This window comes from Bombus terrestris, chromosome 2, assembly GCF_910591885.1.
Source record: "Bombus terrestris chromosome 2, iyBomTerr1.2, whole genome shotgun sequence".
In the NCBI taxonomy this organism is placed as follows: domain Eukaryota; kingdom Metazoa; phylum Arthropoda; class Insecta; order Hymenoptera; family Apidae; genus Bombus; species Bombus terrestris.
The window spans coordinates 8,118,576-8,139,324 of record NC_063270.1 but is presented as its reverse complement, the minus strand read 5'-3'; the positions used below and the strand labels follow the sequence as shown (position 1 = coordinate 8,139,324).

Here is a 20,749-nt window from a genome sequence, read left to right as displayed (position 1 = left end):
TGTATTTGACAACTTATAAAGCAAGAAAAGTTACGATTCTATTAAAGGAAAAGGTATTTCTAATTATTATCGTGTCTACTTGATGAGGCAAGAAAGACAATTATTAGCGAATTTATGAAAATTACGTTCAAATAGTCGTTGATGCATTATCGCCGATTGTAACTTACGCTGCAAATGTCAGGGTTAAGCAAAAGACCGTTGCATTAGAACACCGATATTCCAATATCGCGGGAAATTCTGGGCAATTTACTTTTTTTATTTCGTTCGAGTTTTGTTTCGGTATCGCGTGCTTGAAACGTTGCAAATACGTTAATAGCAGAGCTGATAGGTAGCTGTTAAATGTCAGCATGTACTTATTGAAAATATTTTATAATTAAGACGAAGAAACAAACTTCAAAGTGCAACGATAGGGAAAAGAGTTGCGTTGACCCTTTACGTTGATTCCTGCCAATTTGAAATCTAATTGTCGTTAAAAGTCGCTTCGATTGATTGGGAGAAGGATTCTAAATATTATTTTAAATCGGCGAAACCTCAAAAGGAAGTTTTAATTCTGGGAATCTAGGTAGTAGATATAAATATTTCTAGTGAAAAGACTACGTCGTTTCTACTTATTCAGATACTAAAAGACTTTCACTTGTTGGATTATCGAAGATTTTTGCCAAATGAATTTACTAAGGAAAAGAAGCCAAAATTCTGTCTTTTGAATATCATATTATTTCAAATATGCAATTTATTATGAAATGGATATTTTTATTTGAAAATTGCTAAATAAATTATAATAACAATTCGTTATTTTTTTTGCAACATTTTTAAACTTTTAATTACTATTCAAACATTAAAGTACGCTGTTATTCGTGTTAATTTTGCTAAAAGCAATGACAAAGCGCGAACTCTGTATCGAAATTGCTTTTAAAAGCAATCGAAATGAAATTAATATTGCGTCAGGTAAATGCAATGTTAATAAATGACGTTATATGTATATAACTCGTACATCTATACGTATAAACGTGTCATGAGCCGTGCGTGCAGAAACGATTCAAGGAAACGAAGATTTCCTCTTCTATAATCGCAGCTAACACAATTGTACGTGACCTAGACACTGCATCCCTTCATACATTCAATCATAGCCTGTTTTGTTCGACTTTATAAAAATTCTGAACAAATATCCGGTAGAACCTTGCAACAAATGGCAATTATCTTCCTACTTCTCTCGTATCTTTTGTATTTCTTGTTTGTATTTCTCTGTTATATTACTGCATTTCACAATTGATGCTATCGACGAAATTGAAATTAAAATTCTGTGCTATGAATCATAAACTCGGGTTTGTTCACTGAAACACAGTTTTCACGGTAATTTTTTTACCATACGTTATTTAATTCTGAATTTTCACCTTCTGTCTTATTTCTTTTCTACCCAGTAATTACTTCAAATTTCGATTTTGTTTAATAAGCTATTCTGTGTATTATACGTATATACGGATTTATTACGGATACGCGTAAGTTTTATCGCTTTTGAATAATACTTTGTTTCTTGTTTCGTTCATAAAATAATTTATTCTTTAATACATTTTTTTTTTTGATTGATAAAAAGATCTTTCATTTTAATTTTCGTCATTATATTTGACATCTTTTATTTAATTAATTTTACAGTTTGCTCCATACGCGCAAAAAGTTTCTTCAATTTACTTTCACATTTTAATGATCACCTTGTTTTATCTGATATTTAAATCCTTAAATCACCCTGTTTCATCCGTAAATCATTCCTTTAAACCGTCGAAAAGCAGCTTTTAAAAAATCTTTTGCCAATGTATAAGGCGACACCCGTCACTTGATTTCTGGTCCTCGTATGTTTCTCGAAACGTCCGAAATTCTTGGACGCGCTGCTCTTCCGGAGGACGAGCGAAGAATAAATCCGCCATGAAGATGATATCATCCGTAGTCACGAGTGATATAACGGATAATTTTGCTGTACTGAAATTAATAGATGGGCCATGGACCATCGTTGTACGTATTGCACGTCAAGATAAAAAATTCCAATTCCTCGATTCATCCGAGCACATTTTTCCGAAGATGCACTGGTCAGAAGAAGTGCATTGTGAAGAGGGCAGGGATGACCCCTTTCACTGTACCACGTTGCTACGGTCGTGTATATAAAGAGGCGAAGCATCTGACGAAGAAGCACAAGTACCAACCCATCTGCATCCTAACCGCTTCATCGCCGGTGTCCGTGTGACAGAGAGATTATGTTCACTATCAAGGTAGGTACTCAGTCCGTAATACACGCGCCCGACAGTAGTCCGCGATACACGGTTTTCATATGGCGAGATAAGTCCTCTGACTTGAACGCCACTAACTTGGCCGTGAATTACCATCGGTATTAGGTACACGGGTCGGAGCTTTGATTTACGCTGGCTATGGGGAAAAATTGGCTACTCTCGTTGGTAGCGTGTCCCTCGTCACGTATATATTTCCCGCGATCGGTGTAATACTCTAACGATAAGCACAGAGGAAGGTCTATGATTATCGAGATATCGTTTAAACGTTGTTTCAACTTCATTTCGAGTCACTGTTCGTTGTTACTTATATCTATGAAATAACTATTATATATCCTTCTTTCGTTCCTTCGTAGTTTGACAAGCCTGAAGTAATATTCAAGTAGGTGTAACGATCATTTTTTCTTTCTTGATTATTTAGAATTTTGGACTTTACTTTCGATCGAATTATGTAATTATTCTTATTTTATTCTTGAAATATGTCGGCGATGTGCATGCGAATAATCAATGTTGAATTAACAGGATTGATCAATGAACGAGTATTCCGTCATGAAATAGTTGTGCTAGCGATAAACACGGTTACTTCAGAACAGAAGCAACAAACATTCGAAAACCCTTCGCGTTTATTCCGAGTGATATAACATCGCATTTCGAATCGTATAATTTTTTATAATTCTTTTTTTGTTGTATCGCCTTCCATTAATGCGATAATGACTCGCCATACCGCGTTGCTATCAAAATTATCTACGTATTGTGAAACAAAACACGAAGGATAAATACAGAACGCGCGTGTAACGAAACGGTTTTCTCAATCGATACGTGTTTCTAAAAAATAAAAGGGACAGAAAGCTTGAAATGCGACGGTACTAGTGGGATATGTACCTGTAACATCGAAGTTCCCGCGAAATTCGATATTCGTGTTATAAATGTTAATATTGTATATTTATATGGTAAGAATTGAATTTGCTGATAACGGAAGCTCTTCCGCGTGAGCCGATCCGATTAATTTTTATAATTCTTGAAATATTTCGTATTATATCGTACAATAACCACAGTAATACAACACCGATATCGATCGTACACGCAACGTCGATGACATTTTTTACGTGCTCATTTTATTAATCTTTGTATCGATTTGTTCTTCATTTCGGTGATTGCAACGATAGCGAAAATCTTCGTGCCGCGCAAATGGAATTGCACGTATACTTAAAATATTTTAATCGACGCTATTTTATTATAGAAATAACGAGACAAACAAACGGTCATTGATAAGCCTTAATATCTATGGTTTTCTGTAAAAAAATATCGAGTCACGATATTTTCACGTTCGAAATATCTGTCGTTATCGAATTTTGAAACTTGAATTCATGTACGAATCTGGTTTATTGATGAGAAGTTGTACTCCTTCGCTCCGTGTATGTAGCTTTCGAATTAGATAGGTGTTACATCAGGATAACTTTAAAGCCGATTACTTGCTCGTGCGACTTTGATGCTGTCGTTATGTCACTTATACCACTTTTCTCTTTTGTACGTATAGCAGTGTCTTCGTCGTATCGCTGTTGCCTTATTAGCATCGAGCTAAAGATATTTTTACATACTTTGTCAAGAATATTCTACGCATAGGTATTCCACTCGAACTTTTTTTCGTAACAGAATCGTCCTTCCTTTTCATTTACTCAACAAATTGTAGAAATTGTACATAACATATTCTCGCAACGATGGTTGAAACGAACCTGTTAATCGAATTGAGCTGAAAATATATTTTATTAATAGAACTCGTAGTCAAACACGTACAAATAATACTTTGTGAATGATACAAAAAATATTCAGACTCGGCAAGACAAGCTCGTTATTCTTCTCTTACGCTACGTGCGTATCTTTTTTCTCAAATCAACGATTCGTTCTCGATGCAGGATTTAAAAGGAGGCGTTCGAAGATCTTCATTAGCAATCGCTGTTGCGATTGCATACAATCAAAATTAACGGAATTCGAACGAGGGAACAGAGGACAGGCGTGAAATTAAGAATAGAATTATCATAACAATTACGAACGACGAACGACTAGCACGATTGCGTCACGTTACACTCGTGTCGACACCTTTTTCTTCGAGGTAGGACAATTGCGATGGAATAAAACATGACAACAACGAACATCCCGAATACTTTCGTGTACGCGTACACATACGCGTGCATTCCAATTGTGTCATCTCTCGTGCCATTTTGCCATTTAACTGGGCCAGGTAATACGCTCGACAAATGGGTATCGAACAATGAAAGAAATATTATTCATAGTTCTTGCGAAAAAAAAACCATCGCCGCTATCCTAACTAAAATCTTTTGTATCTAATGTACGTTTTCCACGTTGACGATAAAATTTCTCGCGAGTCTCAATAGTACAAAGTTGTTCTTCCGCATTATCGAGGTTACAAATGATCGCTTATTGCAGTCGTGACAAGAAAATAATAGCTAATTTCGAAGGCGACTTAACTAGTTTTAATATGCGCATATACGTACACACACATTTATATATGTATAATATATAGGTAACTATACGAACGACTACCAAGGAAGTAAAGTATGAAACAAAGTATCAACGAAACAGCAGAAAAAACAATGCGAATAGTATTATTTGTGAATTTTGAATAGCTAAAATTGATTAGAAAGAAACAATAGATTCTCGTTATTCTTGTTGTTTTCGATTGTTTATGTGTAAAACACAATTTCCAAAAAAAAAAGAAGGGAAAGAAAATCTAAGGGAAAATGTTCGATGAAAAACAACGAATAAAATTCGACAGAAAGATATATGCATCCGTATCAAAAACATCGATTGCATATAAAAGTAAATACGAAAAAGGTACCACCGTCGAAGATCAAAAATGGTTTTGAATTAGTTTTTCGATTCGAAATCCAATACCAATATCGTTACTGCACAACTACGACGGATGGCGGACCGATGGCGGAGCGAAATTGACAATCAACGAACGTATCGAAACGCGTCGGTGCGCCTCTCAGACAGGGTCCCCTCGGTGATCGTTTGACCTTATGAATGAGAAGAAGAAGCGCCTTCACGTCTCTCCGGTTCTTTCATAATCCGTGTGATTGCAGGTTACGCGGCGCATCATTACCGCCACTGGTAATTCCTCCTTCATTCCGCGCGACACTTGTGAAACTTTCCACGCCTTGTCATTTTCGCGACTGAACCGCGTAACGACGGGGTCCGGTGCAATTAGCATTTCAAGTAGCGATTCGTTCGTATCGAGATCTTTCTATCGCGCGCGGTGATAAGGGATCGCGAGCGAAAAACAGCCGATATCGATCGAGAGAAAGAGAGGAAAATCAAGACAGGATACGTCCGCTTGTACACTCCGGCATACCTCTTCGATTTCCTTCCTTGTCCTCTCCCCCTTGGTGACTGGCTTCGCTTGGCCTTCCGCGCGTTCCATTGTCTACGCGGTGAACACGACACGTAGGAAGCGATCGCTTGTTTCAGCTCGGTCATACGGTCAAGGAGAATCGAAATATCGATTACATTGTTACGAGAATGAAATCTCGTCTCGGATAGCGTTTCATTGATGTGGCGCTGTTGCTCGGGATTGGTAATTAGAAACGCGTTACGGACTGGAATAAGAGCCACGAGTCCGTAATTCGATCTTTGATCGTGCTAGACGACTAGCACCTTGTCATTTGCGCGCGTCATTCACCAGTGGAAGTTTAAACAGTCACAGACGGACGTCGACAAAAATTTCTATATTTCGCGAAACGATTTTGTGAAAGTTCGTTAGATCGTACGTTTAACGGTGAATAGAAGTGAAAATGTTTCATCGTGTTCAAAGATCGTATGAGGATGGCCGTGCATACTTGTAAAAGACAAGAGTGAACGATGAAAAGCGATCCGATCGGGCTGACATTTAATTCGCGAATTTTTCCTCCAGCAGATTCACGGTTGACGGAATTCTTGAATGAAATTACACGTTCCACGGTCGTGCGGAGAAAAACGGGCACATTACACGGGTACCGCTTTCGTCCTGCCATTACGTTGTATTTCATAATGTCATTTGCAACTGATGTAACCGCGTCGTGCAGTCTCTAGACATTATCGTCTTCGCTTGCCCTTTGCAGCCGCACCATACAGTGCCACGCCATCGTCGCCAAGCGCTACTTTCACGAATTCTATGAATATTTGAACGAAAGGTTTTACAAATGGTGTTAGCGATCGGCATTTCTCATGGTCTACGGATTTCCCAGGCGCTACCCCACTTTGCCAGTCACGAGAGACAATGCAAGTTAAAAACTCGTATTCCAATTAAACTTAATTGGTGCGAATCCCATTTCGACGCCAATTCAAGAACGACGCTCACTCGATCGCGCTTATTTACGATGGCTTTGCTGTAATGTACGCCGTGTAACGTGTAACGCGAGTGCTCGTAATACGATTATTCTTCGAATTAAGACAATTGCAGGTTGGGTATGCGAGATTTCGCGCGATATATTTGTATATTCCGTTCGTGGCGTGGTCAGTGTATCATTATTTTTTCACAAAACAGCCTTTATTCTTGCCTCTTTTTACAAAATTTTGAGTAGATGCGACGCTTCCTTTTCTATCGATACAGCGATTAACTACATATTCCTTCTTTGTCCGATTATTTTATATGTATATATATATATATATAAGTTCTTTGTAATTGAAAAATATATTAACGAGAAACATGATTGTTTCAGGCGTTAGTGGCGGTCGTACTTTGTACGACAGCGATATTAGCTCTTCCTCAACGACCTAGCGGTGGCGCTGACAAAGATGCGGTAATTACATCTCAGCAGCTCGAAGTCAACTTTGACGGCACTTACGTCAATAAGTAAGTTCATGGAAGAATATCATCGAAAGAAGTAATTTGTTGCAACCGATTTCTTACAAAAAAGTTTACAACTAACGGCAAACTCACCTCGTCGTTTTATCTCTTAATGTAGGATACTAGTTTTACAGAAGAAAAGTAGGTCAGGGCAACGCAGAAAATATAGAAAGGTGTAGCTTCTGTATAAGAGAAATTGTATAGTAGGTTTTTAATTTAAATGAGACGGGGACGATATTTTTTGCTTTCTACAAACAAATACGCAACATCCAAATATAATAAATGAAATTTTCTTAGCTAGATTTCTTTTTAGAAATTTAAGTTTCGATTTCATTAACATACTTTGTATAAGATAAATGTCGTGTGCCATTTCGTAAAACTTAAAGAATTCAATACGAAGTTAGCTTCTATTTTTTTCGAGAAAATTTCGTTCTCATCATTTCATACCGGACCAGTTGCGTGGATTACGAACGATCAACTTGCGGAAAGCGTAAAGAAAATCGAGTTCAAAGTTGAATTGTCTGCCGGGCACTTTGCCATGTAACGAGTCAAGACGAGACCTTTGATCATTGCTAGAACGCGAACGTGCAACGGACAAAGTAATCACAGACGTTGAAGACAATAGACAGAGGATAACAGGTATTTGAGTCCAATGGCACTGGTTTATTCACACGATTCGCAATTGTCGCCAACTGCAATCTCTGTTTTGCATAAATACGTAACTATCCGTAGGTAGGAGTGACGGGCTACCGAGCTGAATGTTTATCTTTCAATTAGAATGCTGTGCCTCTTTCTTTTTTTTTAACGTCGTTGGATTCTTTATATGATAATTATTATCTATTACTCTCATGCATCTTTATACTCAAGATCGACGAGTTCGATAAAAAATAAACCTCAGCTTCTCTTTATCGAATTCGTTCGTTCAAAATTCGATTAAGAAATTTTGCCGAATAAATTTTTTATTTCAGCGATTTTCTACTCAACATTTATATATGTTATTCGTTAGTCGGATATTTAAATAACATTATATTTACACAAGCGTTTGATAAAATAATTAAAGAGTCATTCTTTAAAATGTCGTAAATGAATACCGCCCAAGTTATGAAAGTTTAAAGTGTCTCTTTGGAAGAGTGTTTTAGCGTTACGTCAGCGTTGTATTTAGCTTCGCTCGACGTCTCGACGCGGCATCAGTACAGCATCTGTATCGTGTTAATGAAGCTAAATGTAGTACCGATGAAACATTAGTCTGCTGTTCCGAAAGGACGTAGCCTTCGCTGCAAACATTAAGCAGCGTCAAGCGTTAATCAAACTACAAATTATTGTTCAGCTTCGAGACAAGCAACGGAATCAGTCACCAAGAATCGGGACAACCTAAACAAGTAGACAACGAGACACCGGTTGTTTCGCAAGGCTCTGATTCTTACACGGCGCCGGATGGTCAGCAAGTCAGTATCACGTACGTGGCTGATGAGAATGGCTTCCAAGTGCAAGGATCTCACATCCCCACGGCACCACCGATACCACCAGAGATTCAAAGGGCGCTCGAGTGGAACGCGGCTCACCCAGAAGAAGACGACGGCGGTCAACCACGACCACCTGGCCGAGGTACGTCTTCTTTTCCTACCCTAATGACTAACGACGCTTTTACGTTCTTCGGTTAAATTGTTCGTTTTCGCGCGCAACGAGTCCGTACGATCGATTTTCACATTTTACATTCGCTTCGAATTTGTACGTTGCGCAATTCATTTATTTCTTTGGTTATTCTTACAGAATGTCAATTTTAGAGCAGAAAGTATTTCTTATCCTTTGGCATGCTTTTACATTTTTTACTTTACTAGCATATACTTGTATTATATATTATAGCCGAACTTCATAATCGAGTGAAATAAATCGTAACGATACGTGGACTAAAATGAAATTTCTCGGTGATAGTATACGCAGTGACGTTCGGCTATAACAGTCAAAATATATGTTTTCCAACGATCGAGTCTAACAGGTTTCTCGTCCCGTAGGTTAATCAGCCCAACTATACCTCAAACGTGACCTGATTTCGAGCCAGCTTGCCATGGACAGAACCGACCCTGAGCCTTCGATGCGACCATAAAAATAAATATAGTGTGGTATATTAATCTAGGATTATACATAACAGAAAAAAATAAGGCGCGAGCCAGCCGGTATATAATAACTGTATACTTCGAGATTCTTTATCTTACCTGTATAGATGAAAGTAAAGCGCACTGTTCAGCAGTTTACGACAGGATCGTGCCGATGCGCGCACGCTGCTTTCACAAACGTAAAACGCGAAAAAACGACGACGCCATCGCAGCTGCGAAGACGCGTATCGAGCGTCGATAGTACATAATAATATACGTATACCTTAACTTGTGATTTTTGTATATAAATAAAAACGTTTTGCCGAAGAATCTTCTGTCTGTCTGTCTGTCTGTCTCAAGGAATTCACACTTTCCCTTTTTCCTTCTCTTCGAGTGTGTTATGGCCCTCGTTTATAAACGGCCCCCATCATCACATCGTGCGATGATAATTAATCCAAATTATCACGAAAACAATTAATCGGTCTGAATTATTGTATCTTGGCAACTTCCACAAGTAGTTTTTATACAATTTTATTGCGTGTTTTCAAACCGTATAGTAAACGGAAATAGAACGTGTAAAATAATTAAATCGCTCCAAAATATGAGAAATAAAAAGAAAAAGAAGACAACAATGCCTAGTTATGCGTAATTTTACATTATCGTTATATCTAATTGAAGAAACACTTACATCGATTAAATTTTTATATAATATTTTGCTGTCACTTGATTCCGAAAGCGATAACATACTATAAATTATACGTAAATATCTCGTGGTGATATTATTCTAAATTTTATAGTTACATATCTTTTCTCGTTATGTACTTGAAAATTGAAAAAAAATACGAAGATTATTTCTAATTTTCTTCTCATATTTAAAGTTAATTGCCACGTAAGATTTAATAGTTCCCAATCATCGGCCCAAATTTTACAGTAGCACGCTCGTTTTACATCATTTTAGAGCCGCGAGTTACGAAAGTCAGGCGTAATTTTGCTTCTTGCCTAGGAGTAAAACACGGGAATTATCACGGGGAGAAAATGTTATCGTTCGAAGGGTATCGATTACAAGACAGCGAGCATGTCGAAACTCTGCGGCAAACATGATGGAAGCTTCAACGAAGATCCGAAGCGGTAACTTTGTGAAAGGTACCGAAAGACATTGTCGATGCCATTAATGGTACAAGCTATTAATTAATTAAAGTAACAACTTTGAACGCGTGTCAATACTTATATCAATTAGTTATTGTTGGGAACCTAAATGAAATTATATAACAGCGTATACCTGATAGAACCGAAATAGCGAGCTTGTAAAATTTTCCTTTAACTTTGGGAGAGAGCAACGACCGCATAAGTACGAGTTATTCGTGCGGGAGACGTGTTGTCCTCCAAATTCGATTTAAAATTATAAATCATAAATCTTCTTCGTGGAATTAATCATCTTATCCTTCAAATATTTCTAGCTCGTTACGTTCGAAGCAATACATCCTCACTTTTGCTAATGTCTCTTAGAAGAATTCCTAATTCTAGCTCATCGAGAATTCTTCTCTCCCTAGGTCCTCGCGTAATTTAGGTTTGTCAGAAGTTTCGAAAGGTCGCTTGGAACCGTTCGAAGCACGCAAACTGATAGTTAGAATGAGAAAGGTCGTGAAATAATTACAAAATTTCTAATAACTATGGTTGAGCCGTGACTCATTCGACATTGACCCATCGTTGCCTCACAGACTTGGAAAAAAAGAAAAAAAGAAACACGTATTTCTTAAATCTTCTTCTTCTTCTACAAGTTACCCGGTCTCTAGAGTGCTTCGAATTTTTAAATAAAGAGATGACTAATTGCACTTGTCGTAATGAAAAGTCCTGGGTAGTGCTGTCGGACAGTATAATACCTTGTACGAAATATTCAAAAGCCACTGTTTCCGCTCATTAGAATTGTGCTTCCTTTGACAGATCATTTTTTAAAAAAACCAGTCCACGGTGTGCGAAGCATCACCGTAAATCACGAGATTAATTATTTTCACGTATGTATCACTGTTTGCTGAGACACGCGCGCTTCTTAAACTTTCGTTGTTGCTAAAATCTCATTCTTTCTTCTCACAAGTATACCTTTACCGAATATGCCTTTCTTTCATAAAAAATGTTCCTACATTCAGGTTCGTTCCGAACCATTACGTAGGCGTACCGTCGCTAAAAAATTAACGGTCGACGACGTCAGATATATATCGTTATGACGTAATACTCCTCTTTTGGAGGAGCTGACAGCAAGTATTTGTCAAAACGTAACAGCATTATCGACACGATTGATAACGTCAATAACAATACGTCAATAACAAGGAAAGTGTCATATAGCATACTGTACTTTATTTTACTATAGGGCAAACCTGTATTTATTAGATACTTTTATAACGAGCAAAAAACAAAGGAAGAGAAAAAAAGAAAATAAAACTAACAAATTGCGTTTCAGTACTTGAAATAAGAATAAAACGAAAGCCCTATTTTTCCCCATTTTGCACCTTTGGAATGGGTAAAACAGTATACACTGTACGGTATTGGCGATTAAAGTAAATTAACAACGATAAAATCGAAGATAGTTAAGTTCTTCTGATCTACAATTTTCGAGCGCCCTTCTGTTACACCCTGTACGTGCACTGTACCCAACTTTCTTGCAAGTACCCCGCAACATATTCTTCCTGATAAGCACTTTTATTTCTTAGCTGTTGTTGGTTCTTATAAATTCGAAATAAATGTCCTCTTCTTTCTTGATGTAGCGAGTAATTGATTTTTGTATTCAGACTCCGGATATTCTCCGTTCTCTTGGATAACCTTCTATTTATAATGTTACAAGAAAAACGTAAACATAAAAATACTACGGTGTCCTTCCTTGTCCTTTGCACAAGTTTTGCAAGATGAAAATTAAAATATCTTTTAAACTGATCATTTTTCGAGCCAAATCGAAGTACCTTGATACTTTTTTGCAGGGAATTAAAAAATGTTACATTGAAGCCTCTTTAAAGACGAATATAAAGAGAAATCAAGATATGTTGTTATGTTTGGCCCATGAAGTCAAACAACTTTCATTTGAAACACTTTTTGCTACTTCTCGTACTTCGATACTCATAGAGGAACGATCACGCGTATACATTTAAAACTGACATACGTATATGTATCGTACGATCGAAAAGCGAGGGTTTTTTATTTTTTCAAGCTAGTCCAACGCATAAATTTTTGCTTTTATATTGTATAAAAACAAGCGAAATAAAAGGAAACATGGAAACGTGAAAACAGGAATCTGTTTTGTTCGTATATTGCGTAAGAAAATATGAAACTGGTCGTTCATAAAAGCAATAAGGAATACGTAAACAACAAATAAACTACATAAAAGTGACTTCTCACGCTCTTTAAAGAGAAGAGACGTAAACTCGTTGACACGGTGCTTATGCGTGTTGCCCGATCTACTCGAAGGAAGCTCCAGAAGTAATGCGATAGAAAATACAAGTTCCAAGCAATTTGTATATTTATAGCAAGTGTGTATCCACGGTAACGGTTATTATAATTGACGATCTAGGCGTGGATTGATTGCAGGTTGCTCGTGCCACAATCCAGCCGGGAAGGTTTTCTTTATTACGCGATACCGGTCATACGAAGGCTGAACCGGTATCACCGAGTGACATTTGAACGGAAAATGTCGGTGATAGCGGAGAGTATTTCAAACTATAAAAGCTGCATGCGATAGATGTGCACTCGCCAGTAGGGTTTTGCACGCGCTATCTGGAAATTCAGAAACCGAGGTTGGACGATCGCGTCGACACCGTCAATAACCAAGTATGATCGATAGATAGACTTTCGATCGTTATCTTAGCGCGCACACGTTCCATCGATTACCGATTAACAGGCGTATCGCTGCAACTACTTACGGCACATTTGAACGCTTAACTTAATCATCGCGTTCGTAAAACGACTTAATTGAATTAACCGGCCTAAACGGATAACTGCTTCGTTACTTAGATTTATGATCGGACACTTGTCACGGTTTTAACGAGATACGCGATAATTAACCGATACGAAAGTATAATACGTAATACAGATAGGATTACGCGTATCTACTCGTCGGAGATACAGTACATATGAAGTTCAACATATAGCTGTTCATACATATATAGTTTATTTTCTAATTTTAGTGAATTGTAGTAGATTTTTTATTAATTCTCTAATTAATTTTAATAAAAATTCCAATAAATAGAATTCGAACGAACAAAGTTCTGCACGTTACGATATCACGGATACGCGTCACGACAGTAATGACTTTTTTCAGACATTTTTCCACCCATTACTTGCATCATGCACTTCCGGACAATTTACCTGCTGAGTGTGGTAGTTATGGCGCTAGCCGCGGACAAACCGATCGCCATCGTCAGTCAAAGTCAAGATATCAGTCCGGATGGAAGTTTTTACTCGAAATGGGAAACCGCTAATGGCATTGCCGTCGAGGAAGAGGGTGTTCTGAAGAATCGTGGTCAAAAGGATGCAGAAGCCGAAGAAGTTCGCGGCTCGGCCTCGTGGACCGCGCCGGATGGTACGAAAATAAACCTCGGTTGGTTAGCAAACGAAAACGGTGCCACATTTCAAGGGCCGCATCTGCCAACACCACCACCCACGCAACCAATACCCGTTCTCATCCAGCGTGCCCTCGACTGGATAGCCGCACATCCCTCTAAAGACGCGAGAAACGGATTGTAGTTTTCCGCTATGTTTCGTTCTTAACAGGACAGTATCGCGCGAAGAAATCGACCGCGTGCTTTTTTCCTCCGAATGATTTAAAAAATTTGACTTTATGTACGTACGTCTTTCTGGAAATTTGAATTCTCTTGCCTGGAATTCACCGAACTATCCGTGTGTAAGTTGTTCGAAGAATATGCGACGAAGAAAAGCATTTCGTAAGAACTAAGATGTAAAAACTTTAGATTAAACGTATTATAGATCGATGAACCGATGTTATTAATTGATCGCCATAATGTATTCGTACCTCGCTATCGATTAATTAAAAGAAAATTGTAAATAACGTAAGTAATATAGTACTATTACAGTCGAGTTATATTACAATAAAGTTGTTTGTGCTCGTGCGACGAGTATTGAACGGTAATAAAGAAATAAATCGAGTTTGTGTAAAATTAAGTGGAAAATGGACTAAAAATATAAAAGATAATCAAACAAGATGATCTATCGTCGTTACTTAATTCCATTTAAATGAAATATTCTGACAAAAATATGGGAGTAAAATCCATACGCTGCAATTAATAATATTCCGAATTATAATGCTGGCTCGGTGTACGATAAATGACAAACTGAAAAGAAGAAGGCGAACGTCGGTTCTGCGAGTTGTCGTGGCACTGGAATCTCGGCGAAACAACACGCGGATTTCGTAGGCGATCTATTTGCAAGCAAAATAGCTCGCGACAGGTGCAACGCGATAGCACGGAAGTCGAGGTCGAAGGTTGCCGTTGCGGCGAAGGAGACAGAGAAATATGGCATAAGTGTCAGAGTAGGAAAGTTGCTCGTTGCAGCACCTGCATCGCTGCTGTCGACGATGTTGTCCTCGTTCGTTTGGATTACACGCGCCTTGCTAGACGCAGAAAACCGTTTAACCGTGTAAATAGCACGCGCCCATCGTTACGCCTATTTACAGATTATTTCGTTAAATTGTTTGCGCTAGCATGGCGACAATGAAAATAATATAGACTCATGCGCGTTGTAATACGAAAATGTCATTCGGTCGAAGTGTAATAAGTGGTGCCCACTTCTTCTTACGTCTTACGTACTGTGGTTACAGCGACACAAATACAGTAGGTACACTAGCGTTCATAACTATTTGAACATTTGATTCGTTTCGATCAAAAGGTTGATATTGTTATCATGTTTTCAGCGTTGCAAGAAAACGCCTCTCTATTGTTAATACTTTATCACTTTCCATAATTCGTAATTAAAATTAATCGACGACTAAATAGGTAGCAATAAATTGAAACTTAATACAAAGAAGGCAAGGGTGAAAAGAAGATAATTCATGTCGGAAGAGATATTTATGAAGAGAAGAAGAATGATTGTTATCTTTATCAAATTTTGTCTCGCATACTAAATTTACATCACGTCACAATTTAAACAACGAAAGATATAGAAATAATTTATGTGTCCATCGACAAGCAATAAAATATCATCCAATGCTATCAAACTGCATTATGCTACAGATGGCAAAATGTCCTGTTGCATTTATTAGAAAATCTTGATTTCCTAACGATGCAAACGGTAAATTCGGTGAAAAGTTTCTTGGTATACCCGACACTAAAGTTTAATAGTTTGATAGGCTTTGAATATAGAAAGTTTATTAACTCGAACTTTGCGATATTCTAAGATATCGTAAATGAAGCTGATTATTCTATATCATGAAGGAAGGTATGAAAATATATTCGGTAATTCATCTTTGTTTAAGACGTGATTTATGACTCTTGACACGTACTCTAATGATGCCCTCGGAAAGCTATCGTATATACTAAGATAAAAGTTTCACCGATGGTTTTGCATAGATGACAGAAGTTGGAACGGCCGAGTATTATGTAATTCCATTGTAAACGTGGAACATATCTCAGGTATACTAAAATAGAAGTGTATAACGCTGTCGTTCGTGAAAGTTCAACGAAAGTTTCAGACACAATCAATAATCCTTCGTCGCGTCATCGAAGTGACGTTGACGCACGAGACCGATATAAGACGATTCGTTGAGAAAGTTTGGCGTTACGTGTGGCTAATTGACTAACACGTGTTTATATCAAGTCAGCAATTAATAATAATTAAGATCGTTCCATGGTCATTTCACGTCTATCAAACTCGACGAAATTTAAGAAAATAGAGAACGAAATATGCTAATGTTATTTGATTGTTCTTTTTATTTCTTAACATTTTATATTTATAATATCGTACCGTTGATTTAAATGAAACGATTCGAACGCGTTAAGAAAAACAAATGTCGATACAGGCATATAGAGAAACGTGCATTAGTTCTCTTCGTAAAAATTTTGATTCTTATCAATTTTACTACTGCTATGTTGGTTGAACTTTGCGTGGAATATAATTCTTAAGTTACGGCAATTTGCTGTTTCATTTGCAAGGAAATGCAACAAAAGGCAAACGAGACCGCGTTATCCACAAGACCGTCGTCTTCGAATAAATTACCGGAGGACGTCCTTTATGTCCGCGGTATCGCGATTGATTAACGATGTCGAGGCAATTCTACAGCGAGCACGTGCTTAAAACGTTGTACTACGTCGCGTCGTGCTGAAACTTTCTATCGTAAATCAGCGCGTACCTTAGAGAGCACGGATCAAACGAGAACGAATCAAATTCCTCGAAGAAACTACGCTCCTCTTTCAGATTGCGCTTGGAATTTGTATTTTGTATTTACGATTGCAGTGCCGCGGGATTATTTCGTTGAAACGAGCCGGCGCTGATATGAATAATTGGAGCGGAATCGTAAATAATGACAAGGAAGTGTCAACAGAGAAGAGAATTTCGCGTGCATTTACAACGTGACTCTGTAGTTGCAGGCTGCACCCGTAGCTGACCCGTTCTGTCCTAGCCTTTCCTAAAGCGACTGTAAACTAGCCTTAATTCAATCTGCGTTTACATTCGATCCAGCTAACAGTTCCGGCCAAAGTGGACAAATTCGGGGCCAAAGAATAAATACTGTTTTGATACAAAGTTACGATTGAAGTTAACGTTGACAGTTCGACAAGTTTGTTTTGCCAAGCGGAGAAGCAAATTGTCGTCAAATTTTCAAAGCTGCGTCCGGTAAGCGAGACGTCTCGGCAATCAGAGAAACGTTTCGTACAACTTGACGCAATAACGTAGGTAACGTTAGTTGTTTCTATTTTGTAATAATCTTGGTTAACGTAAAAATCAGTCTCGATATCACTGTATCATTCTCGTATACCTTCTACGTAAATGTACGGGAATTAAAAATACGTAAATACGACAGGCAAAGAGATAAGACGAGGGTGTGTCTTGAATTGCAACATTTATTTCGTATGCATCGTAATATGTACGTACCTGGCAACGATTGTGTACATGTTCGCTGCCCGTGGTACATACTCGCGTCTGCATGTGTTACAATACACGATACATATATAATACGATATAATATATCGATATACAATACACATATACGTCCGTAAAAGTATACAATAAATATTTACAACAGATTGAACCAGAGTAATACGCGTTTCGTTAGAGCTTGGACTGCAAGAGGTGACGACGGGGCGATTCATCGTAATTCACGTTAGAAGAAAATTGAACGTAGCTCGTTTTGAGATCACTGACGGTACACGTCTCATCCTTTATACCTGATTCTGGTCCTCTTTGCTCGGGTGCGCCGCTATCCATTCGAGCGCCTTTTGAATGAGCGGCGGTATTTCTGGTGTAGTAGGTAGGTGAGCGCCCTGTGGTTGAAAACCTTCCTCGTTCGCAACATACGTCAACGAGATTTGTTGACCGTCGTCGCTCGGATAACTGAAGCTACCCTGAGCGTTCATCGCCTCGTTCTCTTGGCCAGCGTTCTCCACATGACCCTCCTCTTGCGCTTTGATCCCATTCCCGGACTCGTAGCTCCATTTGTACGAGCCGTCCGGATTTGGACCCTCTTGACTTTGGCTAACAATTGGTATCACGTCCTCCGCTGGGGCAGCTGCCACGCAGCTTGCTAGTGCGATCACGGCTATCTGAACATCCGAAAAACAGAAATAAGTCGCGACTTTGTCTTTATCGTTCTCGATGTCGCCGCACATCGAGTCGTCAGATCGCGCCCTATTGTTCTTCGACTCTTCTCTTATCTTCTATTTCGAACGGCACGATAAATCGCACGTTCCGACGTTTTCACGTTGGAGCACTACTCGGAACGAGGAAACCGATTTTTATTTCCAAGTCGAATCTATCAGTAGGGTGAATGCGATTTTCGGATATCGCTTCGCACATGATTTCGCGTTTATACGATATTCTACGAATTCGTACGATATCTGATTCATCCAACGCGCTATCAACTTGCGTACGTTTACGTTGTCCCAATTTGAAAAAAATTACGAAACAACGTTCGAACATCCCGCGCGAATCACTCTCTAGCTCGCAAATGACGCGTCTAGCTTTTGCACCTGCATCGAACTGGCAGGCACGCATTTAATTGAAGCGATTTCAAAGTTTGCTCGAGTCCTTAACGCAATGTTGGTCATTATAGCTTAGCGGTAAAACAAACGCGACACGCAATTTCGCGTAAAGACGTGAGGACAAATGGACCAGGGTGGAATGCTGTCGTGAACGCGCGCGCCTATGTATACATAACTTGCTCAGTGTTTACGTTATTGCGTTTAAACATCTATAAATTACGTCGCGAAAGATCGATTTTCACGTAATTACACGCCTGTGAAGCGCGATTTAAACGGTAGAACGGATCACGTATCGATTCGAGAAATCGATTGCGAGAGTATCCGTCGTTTAATCCGACCGTGTGCACTGCGAGTGGCTCGTATTGTCGAAAACGGCGGGAAGCTTGCCGCAGTAGTGATACCGTTTCGAGTCAGCCACTACTCGAATGGTAGTATGACGGTTATTAAGTCAGACGTAGTCGCCGGCGTTTCATAACTGTTCCAACGTTTATCGCGTTAATAACATTTTCTGCTATCGATACCTTTCCGCGTAAACATCGAAATTGCTAACCGTTTACATAATTAGAATATATAAGTAAAGATTAATAGAGACTGCTTTCGAGTTGATAACGAACATATAACGAAACATGTAGAACAGGGAATACTAGCTATAACAGGAATACTAAAGGATTAATCGCGTGCTAAGAACGTACGTGTTTATCTACTTTGTGCGGTGAGTTATAAAACTTCGATCGACTATCTAACGAGATAATTTAGAGATCTTGAAGTCCGAGACGGATGTACACCAAGCGCACACGATCCTTGTTAAAACTGCAGGCCTCTCTATATTCCACCCTACTCACCTCTCGACCATTCGTCTCGTTAGACTTGCGTAGGAAATCGCAATACGTCCCCGAATCGAGCGAATCAAACGGCACAGGCAACGCGTATCACAGTATCCCGGAATGTATCACGCACAGAAACGAAAAAATCGTGTTCTCGACGGATCACTCGACGAATCTCTGTGGATCAGAGAGCTCACTCTGACGACGTTCCGATTGGTCCGGATTTTCGTTTCCGCGAGTTTCACCCTAGGTTTCCTCGTCCCGAGATCTTTCCGCTGGCGATTTTTCTCTTAATTACGCTTACCAGTGACGTGTACATGCTGCAGCAGTAATCGCTGATGGGCAAGTGTTTATCAAGCCCCGCAGCGCTCGTCGTATATATACCCCTGGAGGCATCACCAATACGATCGTTTGGCCAAGTAACGATAGCCACCGTGCACCTAGGAGGACGCACATGGGACACGACGACACGGCGACAGACAAAGAGGCACGATCAAGACGAACAGAGAGGGAACGATTGTGACACAGAGATAGAGGTACCTTAAGAGGGGTTACACGGATCCTCGTTTAACGCGCGCGCGATACGCGTTCGTGTGTATCTATGCGAGGAAACGTACAGGGACAGCAACACATAGTACATCACCCGGAGAGAGATTACCTTGCCGGGGATCAGCATGTCACATTACGCTAAATGTCATCGGGTCCCCGTTAAAGGATGCTTGCTCAATTGTCATAATTTCTTTAACGACGCGCCACCATGCCATCGGGGCCCTTTAAGTCGATGTTTATCAGACGAGTTCGAGGGTTGACTTGCCACCTATCGATTCGCGTCAAACCGATTCGGACAGGATTACGAGTTGGTAACCGAGACGCGTAACAGAAGATGACAGCTCTAATAGGAGTACGTTGGATAATGATTTATATCGCCCCTGTCTTACATCGGGATGATTTGGCACAGTCGAGTCGGAAATCGCGCAGCTTAAGATTCGATTGTATAATTTGATGCTGTACAACTAACGAGTAACAACGATAACTGTCCGAAGATACTGATGTATATAGTTTAGTTTCTAAGGTAAGGCTGACGCATCTCATACTCGTATATAATCTGTGAAAAATTTATTTTACCATTTATACTAACATTGAAAAAGGAGGGAGTTTATCTTTTTCAACGAGGCAAATATTTTCGATGTATCGTGAAAATCGAAACTATGCAAATTTATCGTATAACGATTATTGATACAATCAATACCGACTTTATACTGACGATCGTGTAAATTTTTCTTATTTGTATTTTTGATTTAATTATAAAGTCGGGACTACGTTACCGATACCATCGAAGGAGTCGGAATATCACGAATAAATCTTACTTATCTGAATATTATATAATATTATATATTTTCGCTTGATTATACGCAATAATATGTAAGATATTTGGTCGATGTACCAACTATTTACATCGTTGTTGATTTCCTTCTTAGGAGTAAAACTTCTAAATCAAACACGTAATGCGTAGATAGAATTT

At 38.9% G+C, this 20,749-nt stretch overlaps 3 protein-coding genes across 5 annotated transcripts; 2 read left to right on the top strand and 1 right to left on the bottom strand.

Moving 5' to 3' along the window:
* The first annotated feature begins 2,124 nt into the window (after positions 1 to 2,124).
* LOC100643602 (endocuticle structural glycoprotein SgAbd-1) lies at positions 2,125 to 9,542 on the top strand. 3 transcript variants are annotated; one of them, XM_048410241.1, is made up of 5 exons: positions 5,961 to 6,283; positions 6,392 to 6,551; positions 6,992 to 7,125; positions 8,447 to 8,724; positions 9,132 to 9,542. In XM_048410241.1, exons 2-5 carry the CDS (start codon positions 6,498 to 6,500, stop codon positions 9,134 to 9,136), a joined length of 471 nt encoding a protein of 156 aa, XP_048266198.1. In that variant the 5' UTR covers positions 5,961 to 6,283; positions 6,392 to 6,497; the 3' UTR covers positions 9,137 to 9,542. The 3 variants fall into 3 exon arrangements, with proteins under 3 accessions (XP_012172276.1, XP_048266198.1, XP_012172264.1); XM_012316886.3 differs by lacking the exons at positions 5,961 to 6,283; positions 6,392 to 6,551 and adding an exon at positions 2,125 to 2,258; XM_012316874.3 differs by lacking the exon at positions 5,961 to 6,283 and having other exon boundaries at positions 6,349 to 6,551.
* A 3,404-nt stretch (positions 9,543 to 12,946) lies between these two features.
* On the top strand, positions 12,947 to 14,185 carry LOC100643476 (endocuticle structural glycoprotein SgAbd-8). The gene is made up of 2 exons (XM_003393610.4): positions 12,947 to 13,025; positions 13,516 to 14,185. Exon 2 carries the CDS (start codon positions 13,542 to 13,544, stop codon positions 13,938 to 13,940), a length of 399 nt encoding a protein of 132 aa, XP_003393658.2. The 5' UTR covers positions 12,947 to 13,025; positions 13,516 to 13,541; the 3' UTR covers positions 13,941 to 14,185.
* A 3,063-nt stretch (positions 14,186 to 17,248) lies between these two features.
* On the bottom strand, positions 17,249 to 19,680 carry LOC100643151 (endocuticle structural glycoprotein SgAbd-8). Its single transcript, XM_012316860.3, has 2 exons — positions 19,532 to 19,680; positions 17,249 to 17,965 (listed from the first exon to the last, which is right to left on the bottom strand). Exons 1-2 carry the CDS (start codon positions 19,544 to 19,546, stop codon positions 17,585 to 17,587), a joined length of 396 nt encoding a protein of 131 aa, XP_012172250.1. The 5' UTR covers positions 19,547 to 19,680; the 3' UTR covers positions 17,249 to 17,584.
* Positions 19,681 to 20,749: the final 1,069 nt, after the last annotated feature.

Bases quoted from the DNA above. Each gene is read 5' to 3' on its own strand.
- LOC100643602 (XM_048410241.1), top strand. From the start codon at position 6,498: ATGGTCTACGGATTTCCCAGGCGCTACCCCACTTTGCCAGTCACGAGA. The intron at 6,552-6,991 runs GCAAGTTAAAAA...TGATTGTTTCAG, and splicing joins TGCCAGTCACGAGAGACAAT to GCGTTAGTGGCGGTCGTACT. The intron at 7,126-8,446 runs GTAAGTTCATGG...ATTATTGTTCAG, and splicing joins GACGGCACTTACGTCAATAA to CTTCGAGACAAGCAACGGAA.
- LOC100643476 (XM_003393610.4), top strand. From the start codon at position 13,542: ATGCACTTCCGGACAATTTACCTGCTGAGTGTGGTAGTTATGGCGCTA.